Below are 11,778 nucleotides of genomic sequence, written 5' to 3' on the forward strand. Positions count from 1 at the left end.
CCACATTTACAGGTGAAGGATGCAAGGCCATGGTAGGGCAAGAGTCCACATTTACAGGTGAATAGATAATAAGATGTAGGATAATGACAAAATAGATTATATTTACAAAACCTAACAAAAGTTGACTTTAACAGCTAAAAAGTCTTACAAGCTAAGTGTTGGGTTTACAGACTGACAAGTTGATGTTGATGGATGCTTTTGCGTTCCAGATGTGCGGCTTCTCCTCAACAATGACAACCTGCTCAGGGAGGGAGCGGCTCAGTGAGTAGCACCCTATCATCATGTGATGTCTACATTTTGAAACAACCACACATCATTACTTATCATTAGTCATTATTATTGGTGTAGGAGTCTGTAAAGATCCGGTGTTCTATTTCATTCTGTGTTCTCTCTCCCCAGTGCTTTTGCCCAGTACAACATGGATCAGTTCACCCCTGCCAAACTTGAGGGCTATGATGAACAGGTAAGAGTGATATAAGGCTGAGTTTATCTGGAGCCGCAGTCTGATGATCACACTATATTTACTGCTATTGTCAAAGGAAGTCTGTTTAGTTTACGAAACAAACTGTGTGTCAACAACAACAGTTAACAATCCTCCCCCCTCCCCCCCCCCCCCTCCATCTCCAGGTTCTGATTACAGAGCATGGGGACCTGGGTCAGGGGAGGTTCCTGGACCCTCGGAACCGGGTGTCGTTCCGCTTCGACCACCTGAGGAAGGAGGTGAGCGATGTGCAGCCATACGACGGAGACAGCTCCCTGAGAGCTTGGAGAGAGGCTTGCGACACTGCACTCAGCGCATATGTTAAAGAGCACTACCCCAGCGGAGTCTGCACGGTAAACCCCCCCACCCACACACACATTCATAACCACGTATGAATACACAACCACACTCACTCATCACATACATCAGAGTACTACCCCAGAGTCTGTATGATACTGCACACACTTGCATCAAAGAACAGAAACAAAATTGTGCTGCTAACACCGTTAACCCTGACCCTTGTGATATCGCCACTGTATGACAATTCTTCAAGCCGCTAATCATGAAATCCGTATTCGCTGCAGGTATATGGGAAAACAGTTGATGGCCAGCAAACCATCATTGCCTGCATTGAGGGACACCAGTTTCAACCCAAAAACTTCTGGTACAGTTCCAACGGCATCATTATACATTGGTCTTTACAAGTTCAGAATGTTATGTGACTTAATCTCTTTCACACACACTTCTTCTGCCTTTTCTCTCAGGAATGGGCGCTGTAGGTCAGAGTGGAAGTTCACCATTGGTCAGTCTACTGCTCATGTAGTGGGTGTGTTGAAGATACAGGTGGGTAATCGTGATATTTACTACAGAAACAAATGCCGACGATAATAATTAAACACCCAAAGTCTAGTAAATAAACAGACCCTCTCTCTCTAGGTGCACTACTATGAGGATGGTAATGTGCAGTTGGTCAGCCATAAGGAAGTGGAGGAGTCTATAACAGTGACTGTGAGTGGACATAACATTGATTCTGTTCAGTAACAGCCAATTAGAACCCATTTTGCTTAAGTGTCTTCACTCTATCCCTTTAATGTAAACATGAGAAGGAAGCAAACTGTAAGTAMCAACTTCTGCCATTTATGTTGTATAACCGGTATACTGAACAGGTTAGGTYAGTTCAGGTTATGGTCAATTACCTGTGTGAGAAAGGCGACTAAAATAATTTGTCAACAGAATGAGAGCCAGACTGCCAAGGAGTTTGTGGATATCATTGAGAATGCTGAAAATGATTACCAGGTAATTTACCTCACCCTTTTCAATGGACGTGTGTGTTCTGTTCTTTATGGCTGTCTATACTTCTCTTGTAAAATCTCCTCCTGTTGCTCCTCCCCTTCCTGTAGACGGCGATCAGTGAGAACTACCAGACTATGTCTGACACCACCTTCAAGGCCCTACGCCGCCAGCTGCCCGTCACCCGCACCAAGATCGACTGGAACAAGATCCTCAGCTACAAGATTGGCAAGGAGATGCAGAATGCATAGAGGAGCAGAGACTCACACCGCTGGGCTGGCAACACACGCTCGCACAAGGACTAACCAAAGCTTATATATATATATATTGTAGTCTGGGGCAAAGAAAAAATAAAACAAACCAAGCTGCAGATTGACAGTCTGTTGGGCACAGTTCTGTATTGTTTAAAGAAGCTTTGGTTTTGGAGAAAAAGGACATTAAGTGTCTTGAGTTACAGGAGGGGAGTTTGAGTCTGCTAAAGGGGTACTGAGTTTCATGTTGTWATGTTGACACTCTTGAACAGCTGCACCAAGACCCCAGGTTGAATGATTTTACAATGCATCCTTCCTTCTGTCCTTGATGTAGGAAACACTCCTTATTCTTATCCAATCACTTACAGATCAGTGATTACCTCAAGAAAGGAAGGATGCATGTAGAAATAATTTAAACACCAAGCAGGGGATGTTTTCCAATGCATGTTCATATCAGCACCATTTCTCCCCTTAACAGGACTGGTCCTCGATATAGTCCGTTTTGAGGGAACTGTTTACTTTTTTTTTTCTGCTGTACTCTTCCACTTCCTGTTGTGTGTCCTCTGCTTGAGCCAATGAAGGATACCATGGCTGAAAGACTGTAGCATAACCACCTCTGTTTCTGAATCAATTCTCTTCTGTCTTTCCTTGGCAACAACAACCATTGCTGTGTCCTTTCTCTTTTGTTGAAGGAAAACCATACCAATAAATGTCTTTCCTACGCTAAAGAACTCCATACATGCAAAGCTCCCCTTTTCCCATGTATACACGCAGATCTATATATTATGCAGGTTTTAATTTAATCTTAGGCTCAGCCCATCTGTAATATTCACACATGTGTTTAGGTACCTTAAACTATACACAGCCATTTCAGTACTTAGTTTAAACCAGGGGCTTTGTTCAGGAGGGTCCAATGTTACAAAATGTTCAATTAGAAATGCATTGTGTAGGGCAGACACACTTCTCTGTCATGCTGAATAAAGACTTGTGTGCTCTATACTGTAAATATCTATCTCCAAACCATGCTTCCCACAGAACACACCCCTGTTCAGCCACAACATGCACCTACTCAATATTACCATAGGCTGACTCGAGATCAGTTATTCTGTGCTGTGTTTAACCTTCACACTGACTAGCTCTGTACTCGGATGCGACGTTCAGGACTGTACTGCCCCATTCTGTTGTACAAATAAAATAATTGATCATCTTGRCCTGGTTGTTGTTTTCCTCAGGCATTGTATTGCTGGATTCATCACTTTGTACAAAGTCCAGCAGCAGTGGGAGCTGTCATAGACTGGTCTCTACCTCAATCTGTCTTTCTGCGATTCCTTGCATCCTATCTCCTTGCCTCCTTTCCAGGTGTATTGGAGGTTCCCCCTTTTTTCCAATGCGCTTTGAGAAGGAAGCGAGGAGAGGAATCAATGTAAGATGAATAGAGAAAGASACAGTCTTGACTTATCGACAGGAAACGGGTGGTTTTGGGGCATAATACTAGCAGAAATCAGGCTATTAGACTGAAGAAATTGATGCTTGGTTGGGATGTTTATTTTGCAATTGAAAAGTCATYATATGAATAGTTCAGTTGTGAAACAATACATAAGAAAAATGCTTGTGTACATTTAGAATAATTAGAAGACAGAAATGTTGAGAAATAGTTTGGGTTAGGTAACTTCTGGAAGACAGCAGGAGATTATTTTGAACAAATAAAAGCTTTCTTATCATTGTGCCCTGCTTTGTTAATATCATCTTATAAAACCTTAAATACCACAAATATAAGATCTATGAGACCAACAACAGTGACAAAATGTTGTTAGGTTCAGGTTATGAAACACAGTACAGTCATGTCATTAATGACTTCCCACTTGTTCCCATTTTGACAAAGGTGTAAAAATAGATGAAGGGTTAGGTCTACTCAGTTACAAAAAGAACGATACAGTGGTACAGATCTGACCCCTAGCTAGTCCCTTTTATATATAAAATGTGTGAGTTCGCCAAAAGGTCTGGGGGGACTTCAAAGGTATAAAACCAGTCTGTCACTATCTGCTTTAAACACAAAGATAGACGGTTCAAACTCAATTCCAGGTAAACAATATTAACCTACAAGAAAGACGCTTATTCTGAATTTGGTCCCTTTTGGAAAAAACAAGAAGAAATTGTCCCGGAATAAAAAAAGTTGTACATATTTAAGTGTCACCTTATTTTTCTATCCCAGTGTAAGGTCTGTCTCAGGGAAGGCCCAGTGTAATGGTCCGTCTTAGGGAAGCCCAGTTATTTCTAGTGAAGCCCAGTGTAAGTCTGTCTAGGAAGCCCAGTGTAAGTCTGTCTTAGGGAAGGCCCAGTTGTAAGTCTGTCTTAGGGATGCCCAAGTGTAAGGCTGTCTTTGAAGGCCAGTGTAAGGCTTCTTAGGAAGCCCCAGTGTAGGTTTAATGTTCTAGGAAGGCCAGTTAAGCTGTCTTTAGGAATGCCTGAAGTCTGTCTTAGGGAAGGCCCAGTGTAAGGTATGTCTTAGGGAAGCTTTTCCCTTGTTAAAAATTCAGTGTATTCACTATTCTAGTGTATGTAGTAGACAACACGTAAATACGACCGGACATAATGTGGTGTAATGCAGAGAGCTGCAGAGACCAGACATAATGTGGTGTAATGCAGAGAAGCTGCCAGAGACCAGACATAAGGGGGTGTAATGCAGAGAGCTGCAGAGACCAGACATTGAATGTGGGTAATGCAGAGAGCTGCAAGAGAGCAGACATAATGTGGTGTAATGCAGAGAGCTGCAGAAGACCAGACATAATGTGGTGTAATGCAGAGAGCTGCAGAGAGCAGACATAATGTGGTGTAATGCAGAGAGCTGCATGAGACCAGACATCAAATGTGTTGTAATGCAGAGAGCTGCAGAGACCAGACATAATGTGGTGTAATGCAGAGAGCTGCAGAGAGCAGACATAATGTGGTGTAATGCAGAGAGCTGCAGAGAGCAGACATAATGGGGTGTAATGCAGAGAGCTGCAGAGACCAAAGACATAATGGGGTGTAATGCAGAGAGAGCTGCAGAGACCAGACATAATGTGGTGTAATGCAGAGAGCTGCAGAGAGCAGACATAATGTGGTGTAATGCAGAGAGCTGCAGAGACCAGACAAATGTGGTGTAATGCAGAGAGCTGCAGAGACCAGACATAATGTGGTGTAATGCAGAGAGCTGCAGAGACACAGACATAATGTGGTGTAATGCAGAAGCTGTAGGACAGACATAATGGGGGTAATGCAGAGAGCTGTAAGACCAGACATAATGTGGTGTAATGCAGAGAGCCTGTAGAGACCAGACATAATGGGGTGTAATGCAGAGAGCTGCAGAACAGACATAAGTGGTGGTGTAATGCAGAGAGCTGCAGAGAGCAGACATAATGGGGTGTAATGCAGAGAGCTGCAGAGACCAGACATAATGGGGTGTAATGCAGAGAGCTGCAGAGACCAGACATAATGTGGTGTAATGCAGAGAGCTGCAGAGACACCAGACATAATGGGGTGTAATGCAGAGAGCTGCAGAGACCAGACATAATGGGGTGTTAATGCAGAGAGCTGCAGAGACCAGACATAATGGGTGTAAGCAGAGAGCTGCAGAGAGCAGACATAATGTGGTGTAATGCAGAGAGCTGCAGAGACCAGACATAATGGGGTGTAATGCAGAGAGCTGCAGAGACCAGACATAATGTGGTGTAATGCAGAGAGCTGCAGAGACCCAGAATAATGGGGTGTAATGCAGAGAGCTGCAGAGACCAGACATAATGGGGTGTAATGCAGAGAGCTGCAGAGAGCAGACATAATGGAGAGCAGAGAGCTGCAGAAGCAGAAAATGGGTGTAATGCAGAGCTTCAATTAGGCTTTGAATGATTTGTATTATTTCAACATTGTGCTTTATTATAAACTGGTGGTTCGAGCCCTGAATGCTGATTGGCTGACAGCCGTGGTATATCAGACTGTATACCACGGGTTGACAAAGCATTTATTTTTACTGCTCTAATTACGTTGGTAACCACTTTATAATAGCAATAAGCCACCTCAGAGGTTGTGATATAGGCCAATATACCACGGCTAATGTCTGTGTCCAGGTACTCCGCATTGTTTTTGGCCATATATCACACCCCCTTGGGCCTTATTGCTTTAGTAAAACTATGTTCAGAATGTAATCTGGTACAAACACAGTGAAAACATTATAACTTTCAGTGCAGGTACTGCTAGATATGGTGATAACCTACAGATTAGACCAGGCAGGGGCAAGTCAGATGGGAGCATACATCTGTAAAAGTAGTGGTCATGGATACACCTACAGTTGAAGTCGGAAGTTTACATACACTTGGTTGAGTCATTAAAATTGTTTTTCACCAACTACCACAAATTTTTTTTAACAAACTATAGTTTTGGCAAGTTGGTTAGGACATCACATTGTGCATGACACAAGTAATTTTTCCAACAATTGTTACAGACAGATTATTCACTTATATTCACTGTATCACAATTCCAGTGGGTCAGAAGTTTACATACACTAGTTGACTGTGCCTTTAAACAACAATTCCAGAAAATGATGTCATGGCTTTAGAAAGCTTCTGATAGGCTAATTTGACATCATTTTAGTCAATTGGAGGTGAGCCTGTGGATGTATTTCAAGGCCTACCTTAAAACTCAGTGCCTCTTGCTTGACATCATGGGAAAATCAAAAGAAATCAGCCAAGACTCAGAAAAAATTGTAGACCTCCACAAGTCTGGTTCATCCTTGGAGCAATTTCAAACGCCTGAAGGTACCACGTTCATCTGTACAACAATAGTACGCAAGTATAAACACATGGGACGCGCAGCGTCATACTGCTCAGGAAGGAGATGCGTTCTTCTCCTAGAGATGAACGTACTTTGGTGTGAAAAGTGCAAATCAATCCCAGAACAACAGCAAAGAGACCTTGTGAAGATGCTGGTGGAAACCGGTACAAAAGGATCTACCACAGTAAAATGAGTCCTATATCGACAATAACCTGAAAGGCACTCAGCAAGGAAGAAGCCACTGCTCCAAAACTGCCATAAAAAGCCAGACTACGGTTGAACTGCAAATCGGGAAAATCGTACTTTTTGGAGAAATGTCCTCTGGTCTGATGAAACCAAAATAAACTGTTTGGCCTAATGACCATCGTTATGTTTGGAGGAAAAAGGGGAGGCTTGCAACCGAAGAACACCATCCCAACCGTGAAGCATGGGGTGGCAGCATCTGTTGTGGGGGTCTTTGCTGCAGGAGGGACTGGTGCACTTCACAAAATAGATGGCATCATGAGAAAGGAAAATATGTGAACATATTGAAGCAACATCTAAGAACATCAATCAGGAAGTTAAAGCTTGGTCGCAAATGGTCTTCCAAATGGACAATGACCCAAGCATACTTCAAAGTTGTGGCAAAATGGCTTAAGGACAACAAAAAGGTATTGGAGTGGCCATCACAAAGCCCTGACCTCAATCCTGTAGAACATTTGTGGGCAGACTGAAAAAGCATGTGCGAGCAAAGAGGCCTACTACCTGACTCAGTTACGCCAGCTCTGTCAGGAGGAATGGGCCAAAATTCACCCAACTTATTGTGGGAAGCTTGTGGAAGGCTACCCGAAACGTTTGCCCCAAGTTAAACAATTTAAAGGCAAGGCTACCAAATACTAATTGAGTGTATGTAAACTTCTGACCCACTGGGAATGTGATGAAATAAATAAAAGCTGAAATAAATCATTCTCTCTACTATTATTCTGACATTTCACATTCTTAAAATAAAGTGGTGATCCTAACTGWCCTAAGACAGGGAATTTTTACAACGATTAATGTCAGGAATTGTGAAAAACTGAGTTTAAATGCATTTGGCTAAGGTGTATGTAAACTTCTGACTTCAACTGTACATGTGCAATCAACAGATTACATTTGAATCCTCTTGCCATGTAAAGACTCCCCTCTCCAWGCAGCCTTTGTATTAGTTCATTGGACGAGACTGCAAAGTGGACTTGGGCTGAGTGATTCATTAATTAATGTCCTAGAATAACTAAATGCATAATTAATAACATCACTTTTAAACATGGCTATGGAATACAATAAACTAGGTATAAAGATATATTACATATCAAAAGAATAAAAAACTATCCATAAATTCCAAATAAAATAAATCTTACGAATCCAATAACGCCCAGTATATTATAGATTTCATGTTAACTAGACAGTGTTTCAGACAGTTTGCTAGGTAGTGTTTGAGCTTTCATTTGATACTAAGCGGATAATATATGTGGTCAAAATAGGGCCTACAGAGTTGGTATAAGTAGTGTTAGGTAGACAGTTGCAGAGCATTTTCTGCCTGCTGCAGGACATCCAGGAGATTAAGGCCAGGATCCAATCCAGACCGCGGTGGACCCACATTAAAGCGCTTGACATTTAAAGGTAATCAAAGATGGTGGATAATGAAAATGTCTTAAAAAGGCCGTTTACCATTGACATTTAAAAAAAAAGTTCCTGTCTGTTTAAGTGGGCGTTCCCTCTCTTGTGTGAGCCTGCTTTCTCACATAAGTTCACGCGGGAAAGCATGCTCAAAGATGGTCACGTGAGAGAGGAAACACCCACTTACACAGACAGAAACCTTGACAATTTTTTTTCAATGCAAAACTAACCAATAACAGCTGGCTCTGGTCTACTTATCCGCTCGCTCGCTCGCTCGCTCGCCTCACCCGCCCGACCAGAAAAAATGATCCTGTGAGATGTCTTGCTTTCTTTACTGTCTCTGAGGTAATTTCCGATTGAGCCAACATCARCAGCGTTTACCTTGAATGCGATCTATTTGAACCCAGCAACATTGCCTTTAAAAGCTGCATTGTTGACTAGAGCGCTCGGATTGAATCTCGGGCCTAAAGGTGAGTGAGCAAGTGCAAATGGGAGAGAGAAACTAGCGTATCTGGAATGAGGAAGGCCATACGCTGCTAGCTGCTAGCTGCTAGCTGATGGAGGACAGCACTGGCTCCTTGGGGAATAAGACAAAGCTGATCACAGATACTGATCCTAGGTCCGTTTWGTTTTTTCTCCCTAATGGTTAAAGATGGGAAGGATTTGGGAAGGCTATGCTGATCCTAGATCAGTTTCTAGCTGCCGTGGCCCTTAGCTGTTAGCTACCGGAGGAGAGTACCAGGTCTGGCTCCTTAGCCCCCTCCTGCCCACTGCTGCTTAGCCCACAGCCCCCCGTCAGCTCTGGGAAGAGGCTGGCCCCGGCTTGGGGGTCGGGGGAGCCTGGAGAGGGGCTCATACCCGGTTTCTTAGGAACGGGGGGCGGGTAGCACCGCTCGGACCGAGGGGTGAGGGGCGAGCGTATACCTGGGGACAGGGGTCCTCCAGGCGAGGTTTTCCCCCCAGGAGGGGAGGCTGCCAGGCTCCGGTAGTCAGTCCCAAATGGAGAGCTGTTCAGTGGGGGTAGCTTGGCCCCTGCCTGCTGGCTGGTGAAACGGGACAGGACCTGGGTGACGGTGTTTCGGGCTAGCTGCTTGGCCGTGCTGTTCTCTGAGGGTGGAGGGATGGGGGTGGTGGTAGGGGACAGGTCCCGGGGGGAGAGGGGAGCCGTGCTACCCTGCTGGAGCTGCTCCTGCTCAGCCTGCACCTGGAACTTATGCCTGGCGGCGTGGAAGCGCTGGTTGACTCCAGCCTGGTAGGAGGACGTGTGGAAGCCACCGGGGCTGACCAGACGCTTAGCCAGCGTGGGGGAGGAGATGGGGGAGGAGGAGAGGGAGGAGGAGGCCGTGCTGGAGGGGGAGAGGTTAGGGTGAGGTTGGCAGTGGGGGTGAGGAGGGTGAGGGTGGAGAGGGGAGGGAAGACTTGCTCTGGACTCGCTCTCTACCCCACCGTTCTCCACAGCCCCGCCCTCCTGAGGGGGGTCAGTGTCCCGCGGAGGGTTAGGGTGATGCCCGTTGACCTTTGAGACAGGGGTCACTTTAGGGTCGACGCTTGCCATCCCATCAGGCTCTGTCTGGCTCGAGGAGGACACCGCCGCCACTGACGCCGCCACTGACGCCGCCACTGATGCCGCCACTGATGCTATCTTTGAAGGAGACTGTTTCACCTCCTTCACCTCCTTCACCTCCTTCACCGCAGTCTCCTGCGCCTTCCTAACCATTCCTTCCTCTCCTGCTGCCTCCAACCTCCTCCTCAGCTCCTCCACTTCTCTCTCAAGCCCCTTGCTCCTCTCCTCTTCTCGTCTGATCCTGGCTCTTAACTGTTCCCTCTCTGTGTCAAACTCAGCCAGCTGGCTTTCTGCTCTGGCCTCAAGCTGCGCTGCTCTGCCCTTCTCCGCTTCCAGGGCCCCCCTCAGGCTCTCTGAAGTACAGCTCTCCTCCTGAAGTTGCAGACGGAGCTGGCTGACTCTCTGGGCCTCCTCCAGGGCCTGGCTGGTGGTTCTCTGGAGCTCCAGGGTTAGGTCCGAGGACAACTGCTGCTGCTGGGACAGAGTTTCCTCTGCCAGGCCTACTGCCCTCTCCTGCTCCCTCTGCAGCCTACGCACTGCTGCACGCTCCACCTCCAACTAGAAACACACAGAGAGATAGAGGTTGATATTTCAACTTTCAACTTCCCTTAGCACATTTTGTTCCCCAGATAGGCGCATGCATACCTGTAGGTGTATTTTCCTATTCACACTGACTTTGCTGATAACTTCTTTATTTGTGGACAAATGTACTTACTACGACTGTGATATGTTGTTGTCTCACCTAGCTACAGTATCTTAAGATGAATGCATTAACTGTACGTCACTCTGGATATCAGTGTCTACTAAATGAGTGTTTTCCAACCCTGGTTCTCCAGTACCCCCAACAGTACACAGTTTCATTGTACCCCTGGACAAACACACTTTACTCAACTCATTGAAAGCTTGATGATTAGTTGACAAGTTGAACCAGGTGTGCTTGTCAAGGGTTACAATAAAAGCGATTACTGTTGGGGGTACTGGAGGACCACGGTTGTAAAACACTGTGCTAAATGACTAAAATGTAAGGCACACGAGTGACATATTTGAGCAGTTTTCTCGTCTGACCACATGGAGGTGTCAGAGTCTAGGAGAGTGGAGATATACCTCCACCCCAAATACTGCAGARTGAGATACACATGCAGTACAGTCGTGCCCAAAAGTTTTGAGAATGACATAAATATTAATTTCCACAAAGTTTGCTGCTTCAGTGTCTTTAGATATTTTTGYCAGATGTTAYTATGGAATACTGAAGTATAATTAAAAGCATTTCATAAGTGTCAAAGGCTTTTATTGACAATTACATGAAGTTGATGCAAAGAGTCAATATTTGCAGTGTTGACCCTTCTTTTTCAAGACCTCTGCAATCCGCCCTGGGATGCTGTCAATTAACTTCTTGGCCACATCCTGACTGATGGCAGCCCATTCTTGCATAATCAATGCTTGGAGTTTGTCAAAATTTGTGGGGTTTTGTTTGTCTCCCCGCCTCTTGAAGATTGACCACAAGTTCTCAATGGGATTARGGTCTGGGGAGTTTCCTGGCCATGGACCCARAATATCGATGTTTTGTTCCCCGGGCCACTTAGTTATCACTTTTCCTTATGACAAGGTKCTCCATCATGCTGGAAAAGGCATTGTTCGTCACCAAACTGTTCCTGGATGGTTGGGAGAAGTTGCTCTCGCAGGATGTGTTGGTACCATTCTTTATTCATGGCTGTGTTCTTAGGCAAAATTGTGAGTGAGCCCACTCCCTT

The 11,778-nt window shown here is 45.0% G+C and overlaps 1 protein-coding gene and 1 pseudogene across 2 annotated transcripts in view; one reads left to right on the forward strand and one right to left on the reverse strand.

The window, feature by feature from the left end:
- The window catches only part of LOC112075522 (F-actin-capping protein subunit alpha-1), a 5,510-nt gene extending 2,278 nt beyond the window's left edge, over positions 1-3,232 (forward strand). For both annotated transcript variants that reach the window (XM_070440942.1, XM_024142509.2), the window contains exons 4-11: positions 210-261; positions 400-463; positions 628-834; positions 1,066-1,145; positions 1,246-1,324; positions 1,418-1,489; positions 1,715-1,777; positions 1,882-3,232. In XM_070440942.1, the coding sequence (XP_070297043.1) occupies positions 210-261; positions 400-463; positions 628-834; positions 1,066-1,145; positions 1,246-1,324; positions 1,418-1,489; positions 1,715-1,777; positions 1,882-2,022 (758 nt within the window). In that variant the 3' untranslated portion in view covers positions 2,023-3,232. The remainder of the gene's footprint in view (positions 1-209; positions 262-399; positions 464-627; positions 835-1,065; positions 1,146-1,245; positions 1,325-1,417; positions 1,490-1,714; positions 1,778-1,881) is intronic.
- Positions 3,233-7,575: 4,343 nt separating this feature from the next.
- Positions 7,576-11,778, reverse strand: part of LOC112075523 (CTTNBP2 N-terminal-like protein) — a 9,640-nt pseudogene continuing 5,437 nt past the window's right edge.

Source organism: Salvelinus sp. IW2-2015, unplaced genomic scaffold (assembly GCF_002910315.2).
Source record: "Salvelinus sp. IW2-2015 unplaced genomic scaffold, ASM291031v2 Un_scaffold3216, whole genome shotgun sequence".
NCBI lineage: Eukaryota > Metazoa > Chordata > Actinopteri > Salmoniformes > Salmonidae > Salvelinus > Salvelinus sp. IW2-2015.